This window comes from Photinus pyralis, unplaced genomic scaffold (assembly GCF_008802855.1).
Source record: "Photinus pyralis isolate 1611_PpyrPB1 unplaced genomic scaffold, Ppyr1.3 Ppyr1.4_LG7, whole genome shotgun sequence".
In the NCBI taxonomy this organism is placed as follows: domain Eukaryota; kingdom Metazoa; phylum Arthropoda; class Insecta; order Coleoptera; family Lampyridae; genus Photinus; species Photinus pyralis.
The window spans coordinates 15,176,844-15,202,863 of NW_022170738.1; the positions used below are offsets into that span (position 1 = coordinate 15,176,844).

At 36.2% G+C, this 26,020-nt stretch overlaps 5 protein-coding genes across 9 annotated transcripts; 3 read left to right on the top strand and 2 right to left on the bottom strand.

The window, feature by feature from the left end:
- Nucleotides 1-213: 213 nt before the first annotated feature.
- LOC116175626 (thioredoxin reductase 1, mitochondrial) lies at nucleotides 214-8,417 on the bottom strand. Of its 3 annotated transcripts, none has more exons than XM_031493845.1 (9): nucleotides 6,665-6,803; nucleotides 6,308-6,531; nucleotides 2,121-2,248; nucleotides 1,844-2,070; nucleotides 1,314-1,464; nucleotides 1,014-1,260; nucleotides 825-963; nucleotides 555-774; nucleotides 214-507 (listed from the first exon to the last, which is right to left on the bottom strand). In XM_031493845.1, the coding sequence occupies exons 1-9, from the start codon at nucleotides 6,768-6,770 to the stop codon at nucleotides 378-380; spliced, it is 1,572 nt and encodes a 523-aa protein (XP_031349705.1). In that variant the 5' UTR covers nucleotides 6,771-6,803; the 3' UTR covers nucleotides 214-377. The 3 variants fall into 3 exon arrangements, with proteins under 3 accessions (XP_031349705.1, XP_031349707.1, XP_031349706.1); XM_031493847.1 differs by lacking the exon at nucleotides 6,665-6,803 and adding an exon at nucleotides 8,384-8,417 and having other exon boundaries at nucleotides 221-507; XM_031493846.1 differs by lacking the exon at nucleotides 6,665-6,803 and adding an exon at nucleotides 7,043-7,327 and having other exon boundaries at nucleotides 221-507.
- LOC116175629 (C-factor) lies at nucleotides 6,816-14,576 on the top strand. Its single transcript, XM_031493850.1, has 5 exons — nucleotides 6,816-7,008; nucleotides 13,502-13,553; nucleotides 13,858-14,048; nucleotides 14,101-14,250; nucleotides 14,298-14,576. Exons 1-5 carry the CDS (start codon nucleotides 6,883-6,885, stop codon nucleotides 14,520-14,522), a joined length of 744 nt encoding a protein of 247 aa, XP_031349710.1. The 5' UTR covers nucleotides 6,816-6,882; the 3' UTR covers nucleotides 14,523-14,576.
- A 33-nt stretch (nucleotides 14,577-14,609) lies between these two features.
- Nucleotides 14,610-18,605, top strand: LOC116175627 (pancreatic lipase-related protein 2-like). 2 transcript variants are annotated; one of them, XM_031493848.1, is made up of 9 exons: nucleotides 14,615-15,152; nucleotides 15,196-15,464; nucleotides 15,510-15,750; nucleotides 15,799-15,911; nucleotides 17,423-17,543; nucleotides 17,589-17,861; nucleotides 17,921-18,032; nucleotides 18,086-18,271; nucleotides 18,320-18,605. In XM_031493848.1, exons 1-9 carry the CDS (start codon nucleotides 14,978-14,980, stop codon nucleotides 18,393-18,395), a joined length of 1,566 nt encoding a protein of 521 aa, XP_031349708.1. In that variant the 5' UTR covers nucleotides 14,615-14,977; the 3' UTR covers nucleotides 18,396-18,605. The 2 variants fall into 2 exon arrangements, with proteins under 2 accessions (XP_031349709.1, XP_031349708.1); XM_031493849.1 differs by lacking the exon at nucleotides 18,320-18,605 and having other exon boundaries at nucleotides 14,610-15,152; nucleotides 18,078-18,263.
- A 1,904-nt stretch (nucleotides 18,606-20,509) lies between these two features.
- On the top strand, nucleotides 20,510-24,536 carry LOC116176962 (serine/threonine-protein kinase Nek8-like). Of its 2 annotated transcripts, none has more exons than XM_031495813.1 (5): nucleotides 20,510-20,650; nucleotides 20,766-21,024; nucleotides 21,075-21,235; nucleotides 24,050-24,200; nucleotides 24,254-24,536. In XM_031495813.1, exons 2-5 carry the CDS (start codon nucleotides 20,848-20,850, stop codon nucleotides 24,458-24,460), a joined length of 696 nt encoding a protein of 231 aa, XP_031351673.1. In that variant the 5' UTR covers nucleotides 20,510-20,650; nucleotides 20,766-20,847; the 3' UTR covers nucleotides 24,461-24,536. The 2 variants fall into 2 exon arrangements, with proteins under 2 accessions (XP_031351673.1, XP_031351672.1); XM_031495812.1 differs by having other exon boundaries at nucleotides 20,567-20,716.
- Nucleotides 24,464-25,608, bottom strand: LOC116176964 (U2 small nuclear ribonucleoprotein A'). The gene is made up of 4 exons (XM_031495814.1): nucleotides 25,436-25,608; nucleotides 25,241-25,388; nucleotides 24,707-25,191; nucleotides 24,464-24,661 (listed from the first exon to the last, which is right to left on the bottom strand). Exons 1-4 carry the CDS (start codon nucleotides 25,515-25,517, stop codon nucleotides 24,618-24,620), a joined length of 759 nt encoding a protein of 252 aa, XP_031351674.1. The 5' UTR covers nucleotides 25,518-25,608; the 3' UTR covers nucleotides 24,464-24,617.
- Nucleotides 25,609-26,020: the final 412 nt, after the last annotated feature.

The following is a 26,020-nucleotide window of genomic DNA, read 5'->3' on the forward strand; positions in this document are numbered from 1 at the left end:
GTAAATGTATAGTGGGTTGAGTTGGTAGAGCAGCCTTGGGTGAAACCCAGCCCACTCAAAAATAAAGGCAAAATAAAAAATATATTAACTTTCAAATCAAATCATCATTTCAATAGTTAGGATAAAATATTATAGCAGATGGGTCGTTCTAGTCAAATGGTAAGAGCTGTGTCATGGAGATGGAATTAATGAGTAAATAAAATACAATAAGTATTCAAAAAATATTTAAAAGCCATTTGTTATATTTACACATGTATTAAAATAGTTCAAAATCTACTACAATTTTAATAAATAAAAAACTAACCAGGTAAAAGTTTCCTTAAGTAACAGCGGTGATACAAATGTCTGGAGAAATCTAAAAAATTAATACTGTTTTCTTAACTACAGCAGGATTGTGGGTTAGGATCTTTTCCTGATCTTTTCGTAATGTTAATTCGGGTAAATTCCTCTGCGACTGTCGGATGTATACCAACAGTATTCATTAATACGGACATGGTTAGGTTACAACTGAAAACATTTAGAAAGTTTAGTACGCATGAACTTAGAATGCTTACTTAATCGCAGCTGCAAAGCCTTGGATAACTTCGCCTGCTTGTGGTCCGATAAAATGTAAACCAACAACCTTTTGATCACCTTCACGTAGGGCTATCACCTTTAAGTAACAATGTACAATAGAACGTTGCGGCACAAAAAATTCAGTTGGCTTATAGTATGCGTGGTAGATTTCAATGTTGTCAGCGCCATATTCTTCTAACGCATGTTCTTCACTTAGACCTGTGGAGAACATGGTACTCATTTTAGTAGGTAACCAAAAGGTGACATACCAACACATCCATATTCCATTGGTGTAAAAACAGTAGTGGCAACATTGTGGTAATTCATCAAAGCACTTGAATTTCCAAATAACCGTCTCGATAATAATTTTCCTGCATGGATTGCAACTGGAGTCAACTCCGGCTTTTTCTGGCAGAAAAGCAGGTATAGTGTATGGTAACTAACAGATTAAGTCTTACATATAAAACATCACCAACAGCAAAGATATGTGGTACATTGGTCTGTTCGTTGACAACATCAATCTTATCACCCTCCCCAACTAGTTCCACTCCCGCATTTTCTAAATGCAAGTCCTTCGTAAGCGCACGACGCCCGATAGCAAATAACACGGTATCGAAGGTATCCGAAAATTCTTCCTTCTGACTATTGATCCACCGTACAAATAATTTACCGTTATCCAATTTTTCAACGGAGCTTGGCAAGCATCTATCGCACGAAATGATTGTAAATAAAAGTTAAGAGGAGGACAGAGTACATACTTAAATAGGAAATTAACTCCACGTTCCTGCATTGACTCGGTAATAACCTGAGCCATTTGTTGGTCAAATTCTCTCAGCACCACCGATCGGACCATTACGGTGGAATCGTATCCTAACCCTTTGAGGAATCCGGCACATTCAAGACCAATATCTAAGTTGTTGTAAGGAAAAAGCTGTTGAAATTAAAAATCCCAAACTATTTTAATCCGGTTGAAATGCTATAACAATTTGACTTTGGGATAAAGATACACCATCTGGTTTAGGGAACGTTTCCAGATAGACAGCATCTCAAAATAACAGCAGCAATAATAAAAATCTGGTCTTTGATTTGTAAAAATCAAGTTTCTTTAAATTTTCTAACAATTACTATGTACTTAGAATCTGAATTTGTTTATGGTTTCCATCAAATTATGTATTTACAAAAAAAACCAGGAAAAAAAAGGCACTACTACAATAAATGTCTCCAGTTTTTAACCTGCCCTTGAGAATGAAATGACAGATAGCAAAATAAATAAGTATAAAAAGGATACATCCTGCACCAATAACAAGTGTTTTTCCCGGCTCTCGATCTAAGCTAAAAATATCATCGCTAGTAATACCATATTCAATTGCACCTGGAATGTCGGAATATCGCGGTCTACCCCCAACTGCTATTAGTATATATTTCGCGGTAAGTGTACGTTCACCTTGCTTCGTTTGGGCTTGAATAGTGTTTGGATCCTTAAATGTGCCGAGACCATTAATATACTCCACTTTCCTGCAAAATGTACGATTAAATCAAACATGTACACGTTTGTACCTACTTACTTGTCACGCAATTCCACCCTCGTGACCCAGTTCACAGATTTGATATGATTTTGCACGGCTTGTCTAAGCGTGCTCCAGGTATTTTTGATGTTCTCGGGCTCCAACTCCCAACCGTAAGCGGCAGCATCCTGCAATAACACCGCAACTAATGAGTCTGGTGCAAGGACACATTTTTTATACATAGTTATTGCACATTGTAATGTTAGGGATAGGCACTACAGACAACTCCAAAGTAGGTAATGCTCGTAAGGGCAGAATAATATATGTCATGGTAACATAATGTGTGCCCCTACAATTATGCTGGTGATTCTTTGGGGTGCAATTTGTTTCCATATCCAATTTTTGATTGGTTGTTGAAACCGGCGGCCATGTGGCATCGAGTTTCTGCTACATGTACATTACAATTGTATTGGTATTTTTGATGCAACATGGCGGCTGGGCTCCTATTGTCGCCACTGCCATAGTACAAACACTGGAGTTAATCGACATATCACTATTTATTTGCCTGACTAATCACATGGTATACAGCCGTCATTTAAAGGCAAATGTTCTTCTACCTACACCAACTTATTCAATGTTTCGTTTTAAAGATTTACGTTTGCGCGATACGATCTCCCGGTGGAACATAAAGGACACCCCGGATGCCGACAGCACGGCATGCTAGATTTCATCTAAATATTGATATGGATATTTTTCCACTAAAAGACAAAAATATTGAATTTGCTTTCATTATCCGCAATTTTTACCACTTCTTCAACAACAAGTTTATTGCGACTCACGACTTACGACAATTCATCGTGCATATTTTGTAAGTTTACTTTCTGCGAAGAAAAAACGCAAATTTTGATAAAACTTGTGACACTAATAAATTTACCAATAGTTGAAGCACCGTATCTCGGAAACTATTCAACTTGAGGAGATCGTTAAGGGCTTAAATTGTCAGAAATTTTGTCTAGTTCAAAAAAGTATACGACAATCATTGCATTAAAATCGGTTCTTCAGGAGTAAACTTCAAAAACCAAAAAATGGTAAGAAAAATGACATATTTTCAAGTGCTGTGTCGCTTGCACAGGTCTTTCAATGTCGAAAACTTGGATTTTTCACATCCATATTGATCCTAACAATTTAAAAGAAACATTAGAGATGACATACCTGATGCCCGGAATGCCCATTTTTTGGTCTAATTTGACTGTACTAATTCTATGTTATTGTACAGTAAATTGATTGCTCTTTTCAAATATCTCAAAAAAAGGCAGTACATAAAGGCAAAAATAAATAAATAATAAACAAAGGTATATTTGACCATTTTTTCGAATCTTTTACAGAATAATACTTTTTCCGTCTGTAGGTGTGTACAGGGTGGCCTAAATTGGACACTTTCTTATGGAAACACCCTTTATTTTAAGAGATAGGGAAAAATGAACCCAGGTGTCTGGAGCCCAATTTTAAAGAGAAAACCACTGGCGCAAACAGAATTCAGCTATCACTAATCGTTGGCCGCTAGGGGGCGTTTTCGAATTTAGTCAATTTCCGTAACGTTATTTTTAGTATTGCATTTTATACATTAAAATGTTTTTATTTAAGGCATCTAGGTTTCCATGGCGAACAAAAGATGGCAGAATTGTCCTTCTTTACAGAAGCTCCAAAATATATAGGGTGGTCCCTATGAAAAATGTAATGTAGGGTTGTATAAGAAAAACGAAACACCCTGTCTAAGAACTGTGTATCGCAATGGATCCTACATAAAAAAGTGCTCCAAGAACGATTTTGACAAAATCAATTATCTTGAATGGTAAGAAAGTTTATTTATTTATTTTTGAATTTTATTTTTAAGTGGGCGGGATTTCAGCCAAGACTGATCTACACAGTGCCGTATTTATATAAGGGGCAAACGTGGGCAATTGCCCACAGCGGCAAAATTGTAAGGGCGGCAAATTTGGAGGAAAACAGAAAAATTAAAATGCGTTCAAATTTTTTAGGTAAACGGTGAATCGGTAAATGAAATGAAGCAAAAATAAAATCTGTTAGTACATTCATTGCATTGCAAATATAGTCAATGAATGCCTTACTTTTCCCACCTTGTAATAATGGTGATATAGTGATATGTCAAAGGCGGCAAAAAATGTTTGCCCACAGCGGCAGAAACCCTAAATCCGGCACTGGATCTACCAACCCAACCATTTCCAATTATCCATGACCGAACCAGAGACCCACAGTCGCGATTCCATGCCACTGCGCCACACAGACAGTTAGGGGCATTAAATAAATTGACAAAATTCGAGAAACGCCCCCTAGAGGCCAAACGGCCATAAATCAAAGTTTGCGCCAATGCTTTCCACTTCAGAATTGAGCTCCAGACACCTAGTTCAATTTTTTCTCTCCCTTAAAATAAAGGCGTTTCCATAAGAAAGTGTTCAATTTGAACCACCTTATACATGATTTTGCGTAAGGGTTTACCGCTTGATGTTTTCTTTCATATCCTCAATTTATCTATGCAAACTAAGTACATTTTCCAAAAACATGGGACCAATTTATTTAGTAGAGGGGGACAGTAGGGAACCAAAAAGGTTTTTTTTAATACACAAAGGGTTCAAGATGTTTCATTTGCATCTAATTGATACAAGAATGAGTATTATTTTTTTCATAGATTTATGATTTTTTACAGAGGTAGATGACGCACCCCCAAACAGTAGTGTCCAAAATTCTGATCTTAAAAAGATTTGGTATATGGAATTTTTTGAAAGATATATAGAAAGGTGAAATATTTAGTATTTAAAAAAAAATTTTAAATTTAAAAAAAAAAAAATGTTATGTCAAATGTACATTACAAAACTTTATTGAGACTTTGGGAGGCTTTTTCCACTGTCTGAAGTATGTACATTGTGTTTGGGATCTTATGTACATACCAATTTTCAATTAATTCTCTCTGGTCTACCCCACCGTAGGACTATACTAAAATTTGTTGTACACCGTGGACTAAATCAACATGTAGAGGGAGTAAACGGCAATGTACGAGGGCTATTTTTTTTTCAAGTTCCGATTGGCTGTCAAATAAAAACAAAGGTAAGTATATACAAATATTTATTTACATACGCAGCTACAACCTTACTCTACTTTTCTACGTAATCGCCAAGGCGATTTAAGCATTTCTCATAGCGGGGCACTAGCTTGATAATACCTTCCTCGTATAAGTCCGCCGCCTGCTCGTCCAACCATGTTCTGACCATGTCTTGGAGCTCCTCTCCTGTTCTGAAACGTGTTCCTCCTAGAGCTTGTTTCAATTTAGGAAAGAGATGAAAATTCATCCACTGCATGCACAGAATCGTCGGTCGCCACAGACTTTCTTCCCTGGCCGCCTTCATTATGCACGTCAGTTCGTCCTTCTTTGAACTCCCGGCACCATTTCCGGACCATACTGTCGCTCATGAAGTTGTCACCATACACTTTGCTCATTCTCCGGTGGATTTCCGCAGCGTTATGCCCCTCAGCACAGAGAAATTACAGAGCGGAGTTCGCACTTGGCGGCAGAGTCGATTGTGGATGACATGTTTACCCTTCACTGTCGTGGAGAAAACTGATCGGTCAGCCTAGCTAAAACTGCTAGTGGTGGGGAAAGCCTACTATTCTCAAAAACCAAACGCTCATTCGAATACTCCTTCCTAATTTTACGTACTGATCGATCGGAACTTGAAAAAAAAAATAGCCCTCGTATAATGAAAACGCAACTTAATTATTATACATTCTGGTTCCTGCACCATATTTTATAGTCATTAGGTATACCGTTTTCCATATCTTTTTTGAATATTGAAGGCAGCTATACCCTCATAGCTTCTGCAGATTTCAATAATCATTTCTGCACCATAGTTTAGAACGAGAATCTTTAAATTTAACTGACATGTATTATTAGTCCTTCTACTCTTCCATACATATCCCATGTACCTACTTAAAAATGTATATGTATATTTATCATTCAGGCAAAAGACCAATAGAAGCTTTTTTAGACAGGTTTTTTGTTTAACAATTGAAAACATATTTTTTTTCTTGATTAGTCTTGACCTGGCTTAGGACAATGTCCTACCAAGCAGTACTTATTAGTCATGGTATTTCTAGCATTATTCCTTGCGCATTATCTGTATTACCTACTACTATCGAACGAACCACTAAATTGGCAAAGCGAACATATTTACCTTTAGCGACTCCCCTAAAAGTGCAGCTTGATGCATTAGTTTCTTCGGAATACATCCAACATTGACACAGGTGCCGCCCAACCCCCATTTCGTTCCAATCGGTGTGGGGGTAACATAATCCAAAACCGCAACCTTTGCACCGAGGGCGCTGGCCTCTTTCGCCGCAGCAAGTCCACCGGAACCTCCGCCGAGCACTACCAAGTCATACTCGTACCGATTTTCACCTGGGGACACAAAGATTGAGGTTAGAATCGATTGTCAAAGAATTTTTTACTATTTCCAGGAAGCATGACACAGTGACAATGATTTGATGAATTGAAAGGGGCCAGTTTGAAGGCCAGTCGCTTGATTACTTACGTTTTTTACTGTAAAATCTTACGTTCACATTTTGTACAACAATAATTTGATGCTTAACAATACTCGTTAAGTGGAAATGTTTTAAAGTACGTCCAAGCAGCGCCATTTAAAGTATATGACGTTGACCTTGATGTAATCAAGTCTGGAAATTGTCTGTAAATTGTTAAGAAAAATAAAAAAAAGTCTCAAAACGGTACAAAATCGTAAGAAGTGCGAATATGAAATCAATTTTAATAACCGGTTGCAATCGCGGTTTGGGTCTAGGTTTAGTTCGCCAATTTTTGAAAATCTCGCATCCGCCCGGATGTTTAATTGCGACTTGCAGGGATATTCAAAAAGCGGAGGTAAGTAAATACTGTTTTTGAGCATGCTTCTTACCTAAGGGAGCCATTTTTGAACGATAAACACTAAAATACATAAAACAAATGAACGAACGTTTACGTAAGGGAACTGTTTTATAACTAAATAAAACCAGCAGAAGTGGTAAAGTGGAGGTTATTAATGTGCTTTGCTGTGTGGTTTGGCTATGGATGAACGTTTCTGTTTCACGAATTGGGCGACTATCTGCGCAGATAAACCGATTATTATACGGGGAGTGATCGAATATTAAACATAAACTCGATAACCTCGGACACGACACATTGCATTGCCTTTGAGAGACCTAAGGGAGGAAACAAAACAGCTGACTTCTCATTGGCCAGCTGATAGCACAGCTGTTTTCTTTGACATTTTTGCTGTTAGTAGTGAAGTGGGTGTCACTTCTGAGTCTGAGTAATAATAATCTGACCTCTAGGCACTACAATATAATTTTTATATGTAATTATAAATTATCTGACTTCGATATACGATCACTTATTTAAGATAGTAGTAAGTGGTTAATGATAATTGACATTTAAATCAGGTCAAATATTGATAATGTCCCAAGCCCAACGACAGTCCACGTAAAGTTTGCGCTCCTCATAGTTTCCTTATTAACGAGCTCCTAGCGAGTTTATAATTTTTCGGTGTCTGTCCGTCCGTCCGTTAGCATATCTTAAAAACGAATGGACCGATTATGATGAAATTTTAAAATGTGGATTCATTATCAAATTTGTAGATCGGAGTTCGTGAATTGGCAATGTAGGCCAAAAAAGTAGGAAGGCTCTTTTGAGCGTAGCTTTAGCCATATAAGAGGGGAAGAACATTAAAGTTTGAGAAGGGGTTTTTCTCGTGATATTTAGTCCATTCCTATTAGATTTTTTTTGCACCATATCACAACTTCTATGCACTTTAATTCAATGGGCGCTTTCTGGTCAGCTGCTGTCTAAATCTAAGGAGTCTCTACAAAGGATTTAAGAAGTTCTGAAAAACGAGGAAGGGCCTTGGAAGGAAGGCCTTGAATTCTTTCTAGTTTTTGTTCAGCACTTTTCTAGATCTTTAGATCTTACTCTCTCAGCGAAATCTGAAATATAGACCTATAAATTCCCAGAAAGATTGGTAACTTCCGCAAAAGATCTGTAAACCCCTGATACATCAGCTGTAAATTTTCAGTAAGATAAGAAGCTCTTTCGACTTCCTAGCGATAAACGTGTAAATTAGTTTGATCTGTGAATTGATAATATGCCAAAAATTTGGGCTACCTCAAAATTATTCATAAAGTTTCTCACAATATTACTGAGATGGCGCTTGGACTTTTGGTGCCAATAAATCAATGCTATAGAACATTTTAAAATATCTTACCGTCACAATCAAAGGACATGGTGTAAACAAGATAAATGCGAATTCTAGAACAAGGTTTTATCTAGAAACGCACCCGAACCGCACTACAATTGGAAAGATTATGAAGGTCTTGATTATGAATATGCCCTCTATATAGGGACAAATTAACAAGTAACTTGCAGGTATCCAGGGGATCGATTATTTACTTCATGAAATATAAATGCGATTAGAGTGCTCGCATGTTTGTAATTTAGCATAATTATTACTCAGCGCTTTACATTCCGACTATCAAATTTTTGCAATGTTTTCTCAAAAAAAAGTAGGTAAATGCGGTTTTCCCATTAGGGACGTGGAGAAAAAGTCACGCTTCATGATAAAGGTGGAAATGAATAATAATAGTGAAAATGTGTTCTACAACTGATAAGTGACTGAGCGTTTCTCAAGCCGGTAAACTAATTAGTTAATTTAGCAATAAATGTTCTCAAGTAAAATCAATTTTCTTCTTTTACTTAGCGGTTAGTAGGTAGCAATGGATAATAATTCCTAAATATAGATGATTATTAATAGATTAGTTATTTATTTTCCTTATTTCAAGGTTTTTCATAACTGACTGCATTCATCCTGTAGATCAATATTTTAATTGTATACAAATGGAATTACATGAATAATTAACAAGCGTCATACATTTGTGAGTTGGTAATTTCTTTTTAATCACTTACTCTGTAGTAGGTAGATCCCATGGGAATTTATTTCGAGTTTTTACACTATTGCATAGTGAAAAAAAATTAGGTATTCATGAAACAATTTCTCATTTTTGTTTTAGTTTGTTCAAATCTGTACTATGTACCAAGGGACGATTTTATGTTGCAGAATTATTTATTTTGGATGATAGTTTATTGTACATTTTGTAGAAACGAATTGAACAAATCGGACGCATTGGGTACAGGGTAGGTCATTTAAATTTGACAATAAAAAGTTTCTTAATTATTATTATTTTCTGTATGAATCACGCCACATACTTACTTAATTATATTTTTTAGTCGTAATAGTGCACAGTCACGATTGTTTTTATTCAGCAGCAGATGGCATTGGCAAAATATGCTTGATAATTTGGATCGGGGACTCTCAGATTCGCTTATAAATTTATTATGCGAATTACATAAGGAAATGCTAATCTTTTGTTAATTTTTGTGTTATTGTTTATTATTCTTTAAATAAATATTCATAAGTAAATTCGTTTAACATTTGTTTCAAGATATTTCAATACTCTGCAACTAACTATTACTCGTTCCTGAAGTAATTACTTATATTAAATAATTACTTTTACACAACAAAAATTATTGCAGCTTCATAATAATTACACAGTTTTATCACACTATAAAAGGACATCAATACTTTTAAATATTTTGTTGTTTGGAACCCGGTATGGCCCCACTTTTCTCAAATTACAATAATATTGTGCTTGGTTTGTATTGATTTGTGTTCTAATCCCCTAATGAAATGGTCCCCTCCACCTTGCCTGCAGAGGAAACGTGTACATGATTTGTTGTACTTATACAGAGTGTAACAGGTGTGTAAAAAAGGTGAAGGTGACCAGATTACGAATCTTGGTCTTCACCGATGATCATGTTTAGTTTGGGAACAACAACATCCCCGAACATCCCCAAAAATTTCGAACTTTGGATTTCTTTTTCTCTACATCCATAAGACAAACGAGGATAGTTTTCACCAATAATTGCATATAAATTATTATAAATCTGTACAGAAAACCAAATAAGATTTTGAAAATTCAAAAAATTTTTTGACACTATTTGGATTTCTGGAATATTCGCTTCAATATCCAAAGGTTGAGTTTTTTCGGATGTTAAAAACATGGGGGTTCCCTGAAACTAGTGGAGAAAAAGAGACGACTAGGTGGGGAACGAAATGTAGTTTTACGAACCGAGTTTAAAGTGCGTTTTGTCAAACGTTATATGCAAGGACTAGGGCAAGGATGTATTTAATAATACAGTGTAAGCAAATTTATCCTGTCAGTTACAGTTTTTGGTATTTATTTTTTTGTTAAAGCTGATAATCTTTGCCACCTCTAAAAAGCATTATGCGTGCGGGTCACTCTGTAATTGGGCGCAAGTCTGTTGACGGCCCAGAACAAGAGAAATAAATGAATAAATAAATAAATTCTGATGTACCATAACGATGTACTACCATTAGCAATAAAACATTTTGCAATTGTTGATATTAGGTACATGGTAAATATATCATTTCGTTTGATATGGCGTGGAACTAAATAAGTTATAAAAATATATGGTTTCATAATATTTTGTGTCACAATCTTACTTCGTTTTGGTCAGAGCTGGGCAGAATACTTTCAAAAAGTATTTGAATACTAAATAGTAAATACTTTACACAAATCAAAGGTATTTGAATACTAAATATCTTTACGTCCAGCACAAGCGAATACCTACTAGATACAGATACATTGAAAAGTATTCAAATACTTAAAAAAATAAGTATTCGAATACTTTCAAAAGTATTCGAATACTTTCAAAAGTATTCGAATACAGTAAAAAGTATTCAAATACTTGTCACTCAAATACATTAAAAATTTAAGATAGTATACTAGATAAAGAAAGATAATAGATAGATAAGAAAGTGTTTTCCCGAGAAATTTTGGTGTAGTCGATTTTTTGTAAAAAACGAATGTTATACACTGCCTTTCTTTGAGGCCCGCAAAAAAAATTGTCTCAGATCGACCGGGAAAAAACATTTTCTTATAGAATGTGGCCTGTAGAATCCATAATTTCAAACAGTTCCAAGATTGGGCTACTAGTTCAAAAGTTACACCCCTTTGAATTTTCTTTCGAAATTGGTTTCTAGTCTATAACTTTTGATTGAGAAGTCTGATCGAAAAAGTACGAATTGTTTTGGACTCTACGCACCAAAATTAAAAAAGAAAGTGTTTTCCCGAGAAATTTTGGTGTAGTCGATTTTTGGTAAAAAAGGAAGGTTATACACTGCCTTTTTTTGAGGCTCGAAAAAAAAATTGTCTCAGATCGACCCGGAAAAAAATTTTCTTATAGAATGTGGCCTGTAGAATCCATAATTTCAAACAGTTCCAAGATTGGGCGACTAGTTCAAAAGTTACAGCCCTTTGAGAATTTTCTTTCGAAATTGGATTCTAGTCCATAACTTTTGATTGAGAAGTCCGATCGAAAAAGTACGAATTGTTTTGGATTCTACGCACCAAAATTAATAAGAAAAAATGTTTTCCCGAGAAATTTTGGTGCAGTCGATTTTTGGTAAAAAAGGAAGGTTATACACTGCCTTTTTTTGAGCCCCAAAAAAAAATTGTCTCAGATCGACCCGGAAAAAATGTTCTTATAGAATCTGGCCTGTAGAATCCATAATTTCAAACAGTTCCAAGATTGGGCTACTAGTTCAAAATTTACAGCCCTTTGAATTTTTTTTCGAAATTGGTTTCTAGTCTATAACTTTTGATTGAGAAGTCTGATCGAAAAAGTACGAATTGGTTTGGATTCTACGCACCAAAATTAATAAGAAAAAGTGTTTTCCCGAGAAATTTTGGTGCAGTCGATTTTTGGTAAAAAAGGAAGGTTGTACACTGCCTTTTTTTGAGGCCCGAAAAAAAATTGTCTCAGATCGACCCGGAAAAAACATTTTCTTATGGAATATGACCTGTAGAATCCATAATTTAAACAGTTCCAAGATTGGGCTACTAGTTCAAAAGTTACAGCCCTTTGAATTTTCTTTCGAAAGGTTAAGTACCTATTCAAATACTATGCGAAGTATTCGAATACTTCTCAAAGTATTCAAATACCTTGCGAAGTATTCGAATACTAAATATTTGTGAAAGTATTTGAGTTACAAAAACAAATACTGCTTCCATAAACGTATTTAATTACAAAGTATTTGAATACTTTAAAGGATTTGAATACTAAACAGTATTTATAAAATCCAATACTGCTCAGCTCTGGTTTTGGTGCAAAAGTGAAAAGGTGGAGTGGATTTTTTATAATAAAATAAAATTAGGAAAAGCGCACTTTATTGTACAAAACAAAACAATTCATTATAAATACAAGAACAACTTCAAAGAAATGAGCTAAATGTTTCAAATATAGGTACCCAAGCGCTTATTATAAAAGAATAGTTTTTTATAAATATGTATAAGGGCGGTGTAAAAGAAGATCTGAAAGTGAAATAATAAATATAATAACGAACATAACGAAACAGAGTGAAACAAGTATACAAATACATCGTGAAAGAAATTTGAATGAGACAGATAGAAACTGAAAAGGGAAGGAGGCATAAACGTGAGGGAATGACCGCGAAGGAATGTTGATAACTAAGGAAAATTTGAAGGAAAAGTGCCACTCCAAGATCGCACGATTTTAATTGATCCAATCTACCCAATAACACTAATAAGAATAAGTTAATTCATTCATTTTCAGGTTTAACATTTGGTTTTGCACTTTTGCACATGCTATAGCTATATCCAGGAGCTCGTTTGCTTTTATTGTCTGTTCGTTTCGTCTGAGAGTGGAACAACTGCTAAATTTTTGGATATTCACGTCGTTTTTTTTTGCAATCAACAGCTTACAGTTTTAGTAATTATTACTCAAAAAGATTTTAACAACCGTCACTAATTTTTTGATTCAAAACTATAGAAAAACCGGGTTTTCATTTAGCTATAGTAATTTTCGAGGTAATTTTTAGTTAAACTTTCGGAAGCCAAAGTTCAGACTTCGATCTATTTAAAAAATGAGAATTTAATAGAGTATGGGGGCATGCTCTCACCAAAATTAATAAATATGGATAGGCAGTTCTTAATCATAGTAAAAGCCCCCTTAAATTTGTTATGCTTAGTGAAGGTTACATACGTAAAATAGGTATCTACGCTTTAAAAACTAGCCCGAATGCGATGGCTCTACTCTTTTTTTTAATTGCACTTCGAATTGTACAAACAATAATTCGGCCACTTCTAAGTTAGGTACTTGGGCTGAAGATAATATTTACATTTCGCCTACTTTATTAAAGTGCTAGCAAATTCTGGCTAATTGCCTTACACACACTTCACCCATTTTAGATCGGTACCTATTAATAAACAGTATCTCTTTTTAGGAGCTTCGTAAAATCGCCGAATGTCATCAAAATGTCCATGTATTGGAAATAGGTGAGTATATCAATTTGACTAATACTTACATTATTAAAGAGGTGTTTTAAATTACCTCTATCCTAATTAGATACTTGTTTCAAATTATCTGTAGAGATACGATCTGAGATTGTATGATGAGATAGGTGTAATAATGCTATCCCCACATAATTTGATGAAAAGTTCGTAGAGTTTTTTTGAATAATATTAGATAACTCAAGTTTCAACCTATGGACCAAAAATGTCAAAACTCGGAGAATTAGTGGTAGTAAATTGAACAGTTCGGTTCAGAATTTGGAAATGCTTACACCATTTTCTTTTGCAGACCTTAGAGACTTTGACAAATACAAGGAATTTTCGGAGAGAGTTTCAAATTTAGTAAAAGACGAAGGTTTAAATGTCCTATTTAATAATGCAGGTATGTCCCCCAAGTTTACACGTCTAAACTTGGTGAAACCCGAACAACTCATGGAAACCTATGTCACTAATACCATGGTGCCCATTCTGCTAACGAAGGTGAGGCGGTTTACTCTGGCTAGACAATGAGGCACGTTTTCAACAATTTCAGGCTCTATACCCGCTGCTAAGGAAGGCCGCTAAAATAAATGCGTGCAAACCGAATGGAATCGAAAAAGCTGCAATTATTAATATGTCCTCAATGCTGGGATCTTTCGACTTAAACACAACGGGTGGCTTCTATCCGTACAGGTGTTCCAAGGTTTGGTCATTCCAATAGCGAATTTATTTCAACCTGTGTTTTCTTAGGTTGCTTTGAATATGGCTACGAAGTCGATGAGTGTAGACTTGAAAGATGATGGAATTATCGTTACTTCGATACACCCCGGTTGGGTAAAGACTGATTTAGGCGGCCAAAATGCACCCATGGAAATAGATGACAGCACCTCGAGCATTGTCAAGTTTGTGTCGACGTTAAAGCAGGAGCATAGTGGAGGATTTTACCAGTGGGATGGTCAACCTATGCTTTGGTAGCAGAGTCAGAATAATGTTAAATACTAATTTCTATAATAAATTTTTATACCTTGATGCCAATTGCCTTTTGTTTAACATTACATAATGTGCGTAGCCTTAAACTTAATATTTAGTTAATAAGAATCCGTGTAACATTTGGCGTGCGTGTTGAAACGCAAATTTTGCAAATATTTGCGTCTAACCTACCATTAAGTTGATTAATATTTCCCCATCGACGAATATCAGCTATAGAAAGCGGAATTATGCAAGAGGTCAATGTGTTCGGTTCCCTGCTTTTGTCGTGAAACATTAAAAAACGTAAATGTAACACTCCAAAAAAGGAAATTGGGTAATGTCCTTCTGGAAGTGTAAAAAAATTAAATTTCATTCATTAAAAAAAGAGAAAGTGGCAAATTGCAGATGGACACCATTGATTACCACCACTATGACCACATTAGATAATTCATACCTGTATAATGCAGACGGGTTCCAGTAAGAATAATTGTAAAATGTTGATCTACAAGCTAGTGTGTGTCTACTTCATTTCGGTAGGACAAGATGTAAGTTGTAGACGAGTGAACAAGAATGACGGCCTTAAATCAAAAAGGATCTCAGTGCAGCAAATTCGAAGGGCGGATCAGATTTGCTACGGTAAGTGCGCGATTTCGAATTTAATCCTGAGTGCGGCTCCTAGACATTGTAGGGTGTTTCGATTTGCCGCGTAAATTCTCTCCCTTGCACAAGGGACCTGAAAGTCCAGCCGTTATCAATACCAAATTCTTCCTCTTTCGCAACGATTTAAAGTTTTCCACTCCACAAAGACTCTACTACGAGGATAATGGTCGAACGCTCAATCAGTCCAAGTTCAATGCCAGCGAGCACGTGAAGGTAATCGTTCATGGGTATTTGGGCAGCTGGAGGGATGGCGGGGGGCTGGCCGGGGCGAAACTGTACACGCAACTGGTAAGTCACGCAAAGTAAGCTTGATTGAACTAGCAGGGGTTGTAGTGTAAATGCAATGTCATTTTACTGGATTGGGAAAGAGGAGCGCGTGGACCGAACTATGGAAATGCCGCTGCCAATACGGAAATAGTGGGCCGTCAGTTGGGAATATTATTACTGCATATGATTAATCAAGGATTAGACCCTCACTATATCCATATTGTTGGATTTTCTCTAGGGGCCCATGTAGCGGGTTGCGCATCAGAAGTGTTAAAAAGTAACGGTCTGATGATTGGAAGAATTACAGGTGACCTTATTCAACCTTTTAGAATCACGAATGCAGCATTTTTTTTAGGATTAGACGCCGCCAGTCCACTATTTCGCAATAATCACGTTAGGGCCAAATCGAAAAAGTTGGATAGAAGTGATGCCCTCTTGGTTGACGCAGTACATACAGATTCGAGTCCGGTAAGAGCTATCACTTTTTTATGGATAATCACCGTTCATATGCTCTGAGAAGATTTAATCCAGTGGATTGTAAGATCATGCATCACGTAAATCATGTAAATTTGGCCCAATTCTCGCCGAAAAATTCGTTACTTGTCGTGAACAGTATACCTACTCCCCTCCATAAGGAGAAAATTCCCTTCTTGTCGATAAGGAACTCGCTATAAGGAAAATTTACTTTCAGAAAGGGTTGCTTGTCCTTGTAACTGTTATGTACTCGATTTTAACGTTCCTCTCTATAGTTCTGCGAAAACATTCGCTCCTGAATGTTTGCTCTCGCTCAAAGAAAATTCGTCTCTCTAGGAACGTGCTACAAGAAAGAGATTCGCTATTTTACTCCTCCGCCCCAGTATTTTCGCCCAGGAGAAAAATTTGGGTCCGGCAGAATACCCGTTCGTAAGAAACTTGTGTCAAGAAAAAAATCACTTGCAGGAATAGGTACTCGATCCCCAAAAATTGAGCTGAAAAAATTGACTCTTGACACAACTGTTATGTACAATGTAGGTACTTTTAAGGTAAATCTGCAATTTTTATGACAAAATTAGTGCCTAAATACTCGTTCCCGTAATACTTTCCCACGAAAGATTCGACTCCGCCGTTATACTCGCTAGTCGGGAAATCTCGATATTTCCAAATTTGAGGTTAAACAAATTCGCCTTTATGTACTTGCTAGCCAGAACTTGAGGCTGAACTTTAGAAAACTTGCCCTTGGAAACATTTGATCTAAGATTTAAAAATTTTGTCTATTTGTGTGACAATTACACACCCTGCCAATTTTGCCTCTATAAAAACTCCGAGAAAAACTCGCTTGTGTCTCCAGCAAAGATGGCTCCGGAAGATTTACCCACCAAAAATTCGCCGTGCCTCTGTCCCAAAAAATTCGCTCACAACATATGCACCCTGAAGGAAAATTGACTAGGAAACGAAAATTCCGAGTTAGAAAAGCTCGATCCCAACAGATCCCTTTTCTTTCTGTAACAAAATAAGCCCTGGTGTTTGTGCCCCCGGAAAATTCGATTTCGAATGATAATCCGGTGGCAAATGCGTGTTTTGAGGTTTTCTTACAGGAGCGAATTTTGTTACAGAAATAGAAAGCAGCTCGCTAGAATTTAGTAGGTACATATAGCAGTTACTCCAAGGGCAATATATTGGAGTTATGCTATTATAAGTTCATGGTGCCCCCGGTATTACGGCGGTGAAATTTTTTTCTCGGGGGTCCACTCAAACAAAGTCAAAAATTTCGAGACTTACGAGATAGGACATGTGCGTCTAAAAAATGACCAATACGAGATCAGGAAGGATTTTCCGGGGGTAAACCTACCAGAGGCATATCCTCCGCGAGGAAACATTTCGGGCGAAAACCTATTAGTTTTTCAAAACTACAGTATCCTCTACCCGCATTAATTGTAGTAGGGTAGGTAGTTGAAATGAGTGGTTGGCTTAATATAAGCTTCATATGTATTTTCCAACAGTTCTTTACAGACGGATTCGGTCTCTTAGAGCCTATTGGCCACGTAGATTTTTTCCCCAACGGCGGATTTGAACAACCCGGTTGTTCCGATAGGACGGCTTCCGTAGTCGTAACACATTTAGGTATATACACAATTTTTGAGCAAATCATTGACGTTCTAACTTTAGAAAAAACGCTAACAAGGGAGACTGCTTGCAGTCACGTACGCGCCTGGGAGTTGTTTAGGGAAAGTTTGGAAATACAACTGAAACAAGCGCCATCTTGTTCGTTTGTGGCTTATAAATGTAGAGGAGGACTGGAGGAATATCGTCAAGGGGAGTGCTTTCCGTCAATGGACAACGGCGGGTTTGGGAGTAATAACGATATAGGAAAAATGGGGGAGTATGTACAAGGAGATGGAATTATGTATTTAGCTACGAAAAATAAATATCCATTCTGCGGTAGGTGCATATTCTGAATTGCTGCAAAATACTAAACTAAGTACACCTATTCATTTTAGGAACCCAGATGCAAGTGGGTATTTTCCTGACGAATGCTACCCAGAGTTTAAATGGGATGGTGCACTGCAATTTGCGCCAAGGAAATAGCAGTATCAATTTTAAAATCCCTATGTATTTTTCTTGTCTACTAATTGTCACGTACTAAGTACATGAAAGATTTGTAGGGGAAACGGGCCTAGCACACTCTATGGATTATCCGTGATGGAACCGGTGGCCATGAATCACGATCAAAAAGTGAAGGGATCTATTGCGTATTATCAAAATCCGAATGAAAAGCAAAACGGAACAGATGCCCCAAAACAACCAATGTTAGCGTACAAAGTGACACTGAGGGATACAAACGGCAATAGGTAGTGCGATAACCAAATTATGGATGTTTGTTAAAAATTATGTTGCAGTTGGAGTATGTGCACGAATGATGTACAATTACAAGCGAAACCTACCCATCTAACACTAAACTCTGGAAGTTGTTAGGACACTATATTGGCAATTATCCTTATTGTGTTTAAATTTATAATTTAAATCAAATTATATATAGATAGTAGGTGGTTAGAAGAAATGAAAACGAGTGTGATTGTCGCATCATACGTTAGGTATATTGTATAGTTGTACCTAGTGCCTAGGGCTGTTCATGTAGCTAATGGAATCAAATGCATCAAAATATAAAAAAAACGGTTATAAGAGCGGCTAGATTTTTTTTTCAGAAGTTTAAGTAAGAAAAGATACAGGCAAGCTTTTGCGTATATGTGAGGCTCTTGAAATAAATTGTAGACTGTATGCCGGTGAACAGAAAGATTACTGGAACAGGTGTATGAAACTCAATTTTTAGCGACAATCTTAGAAAATGTACTGGGAAAACACTGAAAATCTTCCAGAGCTGCAAAGATAAAGGAAAATGCTTTTACATCTATCCACTAAGCAAAGTTTAGTTTAACCCGAATTAAATCCGTGACGTTAAGTTTAAACATCCATTGACATATAATTGTTCCACACATGGTATTGAAATTGTATGCAAGCGACGTGTATTCAACGATAAATTGTAATGTTCAAACTAGTTTAAATAATAGAACGTTCCATTACCTACCCCAATCAAATTCGTACAAAGACCATCCATCAAAACGCACGGCCGTTTAATATTGCCAATACAGCGCACAATTAGTAATCCTGACTGGGCTGTTTCCGGCACGTAAAACACATTGGCCCGTATGAATAAAAGTACGCAAATGCTTATACTTGCAAAATTCAAAGTAAATACTCGTAACTGCTCCTTCGCACTGGGCGACTTAGCAGCGCTTCTAAGCAGAAGGACAGGACGCAGTGCAGCGCTACTAAACCATGCTAAACAGACCAGTATGAAGGGGCAGTTACGAGTATTTACTTTGAATTTTGCAAGTATAAGCATTTGCTTACTTTTATTCATACGGGCCATTATATAGGATAGTATTATTGGCTGGTCACTCCACACCTTCACAAAAAATCAATCTCTTTGTGATGATTAGAAATTTGAAAACTACTCTATGAAGACGTTTGCAGACGGCGTAGTTACTGTACCTTACTAACCCCCAGGTTCGACTATAACTTCATACTACAATAACACTGATTTATAACCACACAGAGCAAGTATGAGGGAGCAAAAGACAGGGAAAGGCAACGGAAAACAGTAACTGGCAAGGGAGCAATATATGGGCAAGTAGCAGAGGATAGAAAAGGGCAAAGGAAGGTTCGAAAGAAGATATAGAATAGGACAAACAGAAGAGGGTACAGCAAGGTGGAAAGTAGAGAAAGGAATAGGAAACCAAGAAAAGTTTGAGGAATAGGAGAGAGAACAAGAGGGGAGAAGAAAGTAGTGAGCAATTGACAGGAGGAGACAGGGGAGGGTTTATATATCTACTGCATATGAAAACTTAGAAGGGGCAAATGTGGTCGCCTTTATTTGTACATACACCAGATGAAAAAACACTTTCCTTTCTTAACAAATTTGAACCAAATGCCATGAGGTGGTTTCGCAGAGAGTTGTTCTAGAGTAACCCGCCATATCAATCAATTATATAATTTGGAGAAATGTTTCCAAAATGTGGTTATAACAATTGAAGCAAATTATTGCATCCAAAATTATACCACATATTGCATGGCAATCGAAGTTACTCTTCACGCGCAAGGAACCCATTATAGAGATACGTCATATTAAAAACAAGTACTATAATTTTGGCAGGTTCGTTTTCCTAATTATTGTGCCCTTCATTGATATAAACAAAGTAGGTATTCAAATGTACTTGTACGAAATTCTGAACGAATTGGACGTATGATGTGTTACCCCTAATCAATTTAGTACACATACACAATGGAATTCGGTAATAGGTCAATAAAAAGTTTATACTCAAAGATTCGGTCGATAAATGAAGAATGCCGTCATTTTTGTGAACCACTCATCCACCATCAAAAGGGATTTCTAAATCAGAACTTAAGAATTACGTGTATTTGTACTTTTACTTTTCAAGATTGTTTTTCTTCGCCCTTAGAGTACTCATTTTTATTCAGCCACACTCTACAGTCATGGTCACAATCGTTAATTTTAACCTCTCTAACCTGGGGAAGAAGTAAAACAGATATAAGTAAAATGCAAATTTCCTTCTCTTTTTACTTATCAAATAACCAGTGTTTTGATAAGACCATGATTATGGGTCTGCACTTCAACTTGTATTCCAGTTTTACGAAAGATTTTATGTCATGTAAGTACTTAGACTCGATATGCATTCATTTAATATTTTACAAAAACTTGGAAAAGGAACATTTGGGTAATTTAAACATTTCCCGAAAAATCGCAATGCACGTTTTGTTTTCTAGAACCGTCTATTTGTGCGAAAGGAAACACAACAAGCTCAAAGTTGTCGTCAAAGAAGTAAACTACGACTTAAATGGCGAACAAATGGCGAGTGCCAAAAACGAAGTTGCAATTTTAAAATGTCTGAAGCATCCCAATGTTGTGCTGTATTTTGATAGCTTTGTGTCCGACAATATCTTCTATATAGTGATGGAGTATGCGACCAAAGGTAGCTTATACGATTTTATAAAACGAAATAAACCAAATCTTTTATCACAGCAGGTAATTTTAGACGCTTTGGTGTTCAAGTAGGTTAATGAGCTTTGTTACAGACCGTACTAAATTACTTTTGCCAAATATTGAATGGCCTGCATCATATTCACTCCAAAAATATAATTCATCGCGACCTAAAAGCGGAAAATATATTTTTGACTGGGTTACAAGCAGATGTGGTAAAAATTGGTGATTTCGGAATTTCAAAAATTCTTCAAAAGTAAGTATTTTCATATAATGTGTATTTTCCAAACATAGGTAAGTACTAGGTATATAGTAGGTATGAAAATGAAGTACCTACAGGTATGAGGTAAATTCGATACCTACAAGCCAATGGCAGTATTGAAAATGTACTGCCTTTGGATAAGTAGGCTCCGAAAACATCGTGATTACATTGGGCCATTCTAGTAGTCCAATCAAATTAGCTCCAAAAGTAGTCTAAATTGGATGTTGTCACTTCACTAAACGAGACCTAGTGTATTCTATGCCAAAAACTCCGCTGAATCCGAAAATCATAGTGCCCCTGACCGGAAACTCCCGGAACAAATTGTTATGAACAAAAAACAAAGAAAAAACGAGAAAATGTCGTTTTTTTCGCATTTCAATTCAATTATCTCGTTAACTATTGCTCTGAGGGAAAAAAACGAATAGAAATCAATTTGTTTAGAATCGAATTTTCTATACATTCAGTTATAGTATGGATATGAACGTTCATATATTCAAATATTATTGTGTTTTACGGAAAAATATAAAAAAAAGAATCCCTAAAATTAACATATGTTTTTAATAATTCATCCGATCTTTTTGAAAATCCGTATTTGGTCACTTCTTTTGATGACAAAACAATATGACAAACCCGATCACCGTAGATATAATAGCCATTGATTAATTAAATAAACGATGCTTTATTTTCACACTGGGCGGCTCCTAGAGCGTTCTCAATTTTTTTTACAGTTAGTGAACGCTAAAACAACCTTTTTCAACAATTGTGTCGATGATTCTTGCAAATCGACAGAACAGATTTCATAATTTTTCCACAAAATATGGTTTGATGTGTGCTGCGTATTAGTTATTACGCATTCCTTATGAAAAAGTACACCCAGTTCGTCTAAGGGTATGAGATCTCAGTACTGAGACCACGTAGAAAACTGGGTTTTTGCAGTAAACGAAAATAATGTAGGTATATGTAAACGAATTTTGTCCAATTTTCCAGATAAAGGTTTACAGACGAACATAACTAATGTCATCTATAAACATACTATGGAATTATGGGCCGTGAAAAATAGTTTTATGTATTTTACATTACCGATGGTGTCATGGAGTTATTATTTAATAGGCTCAAAAGCCACTCTATTTCTATTTCGATTCCCCGAGTGCCCCCGTGGCCGTGTAAGGAAAAAATAAAAAACCTGGAAGCCGTCCTCTCTCATTACAGAGATCTTCAGACAGAATAAGGTGTTCTTGGATAAAGACATCAATTGAGCACAAGTACGAATTAACCTACCCTGAGGAATAGATAGGTAATCAAAAGTGCCAAATCGATGACATAATCTATTTATAGCTAGGGCCAGTCTTAATGTCATGCAATTTAGTTCGTAATGGTCGAGATGACAAGTTAAAAAAAGTAATCGTACACGATTTACAAAAAGCGCATTCCCAAAATTTCATTTAAACACCTTAAAAAATCGGATTGCGCAATTTTTTATTCGCCATTAGTGTCTATATATTTCATTTAAATATGTTAACAAATAAAAAAATCGAAACAAGGTTTTTCATCCGGCATTAGTCTTACTATTTTTGGTCTTACTTTTATTCGAGGTGCCTACATACAAAACTTCATGCAATTCCTTATTTTTTGGCGTACATTGCCCACTGCGACCTACAAATTTGATAAAGAATTCGCCTGCAAAATTTCACCGCAATCCACCGGTTCTATTTTAAATCGATGGACATGAAGCCATCGAGCGAGCGATCGTGCGAAAGCATAACCGCGTCTCGTTTAAAAATCGACGCTAAAAATATCGCTCCCGTATTATGAGACCAAAAATATATGTAACAGGAAAAAATTATCCATATTAAAAGGTAGAGCACAATTAAGATAAGGCAAATAAAGTTCTTTATTTTATAGCAGATGTTAAATTGACATTTTATTAGGTTTTAACGAGTAGGCTAAGCGTTTCTTTAACGGTAAGGGTAGATAACCTGATCACTTTAACGACAGGAGTAGACAAAGTGAAACAAATCATTCTGCATTCCAATGACATCTATCAGTTTTATTCAAAATGGAACGCGAAGCACGAAATAAAATGACGTTCAGAACCGAATACACTATTTTTACTATGAAAACGACAGGAGAACCTACGCTTGTTTGGACGTCTAAATTAAATAGATACAGAAATGATTTCTCTGCAGGCTTCTGCTATAAAATAAAGTTTTGTATTATAGGTACACGACAATAAACTAACCATCTCGTGAAAGTCAGCGGTTAAAACATCCCTGTATCATCTTGTATAATAAATTCTCCCAACATATGTTGCTAAAAAGCATTAAATCTAATGACCAAAAAACCTTACTTAGATTTAGTAATTTGTGGGTTGCTCTGACAATAATGTTGACCATCTCCTGACACAAGAAAGGTCAAATTCTTTGCCCATTTTATCCATAGACTGGTGTTACAAAAAAAGTTGGACTTGGATTATTTGTTTGTACCTGTTTTGTGGAAAAAGTTAAGTCTTAGGAGTGCACTCAAAAAGCAAAAACAAAATTGACGTTTTGTGATACCCCCTTCAAAAATTGTGTACAGTAAAACGAAAAATTAATTATATGTTTATTTATTGCCTTCAGTGGCTCCTGCATAGAGACTTCTGAATATACTTTCTGTGGAGCTACGAGCCCGCGAGCATGGTCCTCTATATTTTATTTCTTTCACAATAGGGTTCATTCTAGGTTTTTAGTTGTCTAATTTTGCATGGCAAATGGGGGACTATAAGCCTCTATGGTTGCAGCCCAAAATAATTTAACAATCTCTTTCCAGCGAAACAAAAACCCAAACTTTTATTGGAACTGCAAATTATTTAGCTCCAGAAATGTGTCACGGTAAACCTTACAATACAAAATCGGACATTTGGTCACTTGGATGCATTCTGTACGAACTTTGTGCTTTAGAGCGTATGTTTGATGGACCGGTAAGTAAAAAATCAAGTTTCAAATACTTTATTGTACAAATAATACACTTTAGGTAGCCAATGTAGTATACTCTATTTCAACTGGAAGAAAAAAATTAATTAATTCATCTCTATACGAGACCGGAGTACAATATTTGGTGGAGGTAATGCTACAACTGGAACCGGCAAATCGACCCGACACTGTCAGCTTAATGAAATTTCCAGTTCTGCTTCAAACAATGTACACCCTAGGAGTTACTTTAGGTTGCATCAAATTTTAAATGTTAATTGTATTTAAATTTTATTAGAATCGCTTCACAACCAAAGTGGCGCAAAATAAACAATTATTAGAACTCATGTAGTACAAGAACTTATCAACTTAAACTTACATTATAAAGAAACGCATTTGAAAGAGTGAATAATACCTCATTGTCATACCTACTGCCCTGCTTCGGTTTCCATGGCCTCAAATCCATTTTCGCCTGTAATTAAACAAATTAAACACAGCCTAATATAAATAATACAACCATTGAATGCACCGTTTTGTGACTCCTGCCCAGGAATTTGCCCCAATTGCAACAAATGTTGGAGTCGCTCGACTTCCTCCAGTGAACTTGCTTTGACAATAGCCTCCCGTATTTTACGCACTTCATGATCAGAAAGACGCTTAGATGGTGTTGCCACGCTTTGCCCCGGTACGAAAGTTTTCGCTCTGTTTGTGATTTCTCTCTGTAGCTCTTTACCTTTTCTACTCTTGAAAAGCGACTTTGCCTCCTCACGTTCCTTCAACTTCACTTTACGAAAATCTAAGATGCGTAATTGTGGCAGTTTGTAGATTAGATACAACCTATAGTGAGTTTTCGCGGTTACGGGATTATGGAGTAAACTCAAGCAGTTGAGATTCTCCAATGAGGCTAATGGATCTAAATCGGCCAATTCTTCAATGTGATTTCCAGTTAGGATTAGGCTTTCTAAGTTGGGGATGTGTTCCTCTAAATGAGTGCCGATTCGCCTACAATACCTGCTGTAATTACGAAAGCATAATCAAGTAGTGTACATACACAATGCGGTTATTGTTCATTAGCAAGCATTTCATTCGTTTAAGGTACGGAAAGCCATCCAGTTTCCTAATGTCGTTTTCTGAAAAATCGATAGTGTCAAATTGGTCCCCTGTAGCTCCCAAATTTTCAATTTCCGGTATTTTGTAGCCTGAAAAAATAACGATAACTACCATAACCTCAAACAGCAGAACATACCTCTTAAATCCAGCTCACGATCTTTTACAGGATTTATATATTGCATTGAGCTCTGTATTAGTTCTGCTGTTAGCTTTACCATTTTTACACCTAATTTTAGATGTTAGTAACTAATTTCAATTACGAAGGTAAATACGCAAAACGATGTGAGAAAACAGGTTATGATGCTTGTTTGCAATGTCAAAGTATAATTGGTTGCATTCAGAGCTTTATACAAGTAAAGCTACATGAAAGGTCGCATTCATAAAAACTATCTTTTGTTCACTTCTGGGCCCAGGAGAAACATTTTCAATATAGAAACTCATTCGGTATTTCAGTAATTGAATCGTCTTCAATATTCAAGAAAATGGAATTCAGCAACAATCATGTTAGAGCATTAATTTCTGAGACACGGTTTGGAATTTTGAAAAAGAGAAGTACCTTGAACCACTCAGCGGGATTTACTAAAAATTACTTATATTTACAGATCTTTATATTCGTTATATTCTTGTAGAAGGGATTTCTATGTCTACTTTTACATGATAAAAAGTTTTCTGAAGGACGCCTAATTTTATGCAACCAAAGTAACTACCTATAACAAATGAG

Bases quoted from the DNA above. Each gene is read 5' to 3' on its own strand.
- LOC116176962 (XM_031495812.1), top strand. From the start codon at position 20,670: ATGCATTCATTTAATATTTTACAAAAACTTGGAAAAGGAACATTTGG. The intron at 21,025-21,074 runs GTAATTTTAGAC...GCTTTGTTACAG, and splicing joins CAAATCTTTTATCACAGCAG to ACCGTACTAAATTACTTTTG. The intron at 21,236-24,049 runs GTAAGTATTTTC...ATCTCTTTCCAG, and splicing joins ATTTCAAAAATTCTTCAAAA to CGAAACAAAAACCCAAACTT.
- LOC116176964 (XM_031495814.1), bottom strand. From the start codon at position 25,517: ATGGTAAAGCTAACAGCAGAACTAATACAGAGCTCAATGCAATATATA. The intron at 25,389-25,435 runs GTATGTTCTGCT...TTATTTTTTCAG, and splicing joins TCGTGAGCTGGATTTAAGAG to GCTACAAAATACCGGAAATT. The intron at 25,192-25,240 runs GTATGTACACTA...CAGGTATTGTAG, and splicing joins ATGAACAATAACCGCATTGT to GCGAATCGGCACTCATTTAG.
- LOC116175629 (XM_031493850.1), top strand. From the start codon at position 6,883: ATGAAATCAATTTTAATAACCGGTTGCAATCGCGGTTTGGGTCTAGGT. The intron at 13,554-13,857 runs GTGAGTATATCA...TTTCTTTTGCAG, and splicing joins TGTCCATGTATTGGAAATAG to ACCTTAGAGACTTTGACAAA. The intron at 14,251-14,297 runs GTTTGGTCATTC...GTGTTTTCTTAG, and splicing joins ATCCGTACAGGTGTTCCAAG to GTTGCTTTGAATATGGCTAC.
- LOC116175627 (XM_031493848.1), top strand. From the start codon at position 14,978: ATGCAGACGGGTTCCAGTAAGAATAATTGTAAAATGTTGATCTACAAG. The intron at 15,912-17,422 runs GTAAGAGCTATC...ATTTTCCAACAG, and splicing joins TACATACAGATTCGAGTCCG to TTCTTTACAGACGGATTCGG. The intron at 17,862-17,920 runs GTAGGTGCATAT...TATTCATTTTAG, and splicing joins AAATAAATATCCATTCTGCG to GAACCCAGATGCAAGTGGGT.
- LOC116175626 (XM_031493845.1), bottom strand. From the start codon at position 6,770: ATGGCGCTGCTTGGACGTACTTTAAAACATTTCCACTTAACGAGTATT. The intron at 775-824 runs GTATGTCACCTT...TGTTCTCCACAG, and splicing joins AATGGAATATGGATGTGTTG to GTCTAAGTGAAGAACATGCG. The intron at 508-554 runs GTAAGCATTCTA...AAATGTTTTCAG, and splicing joins GGCTTTGCAGCTGCGATTAA to TTGTAACCTAACCATGTCCG.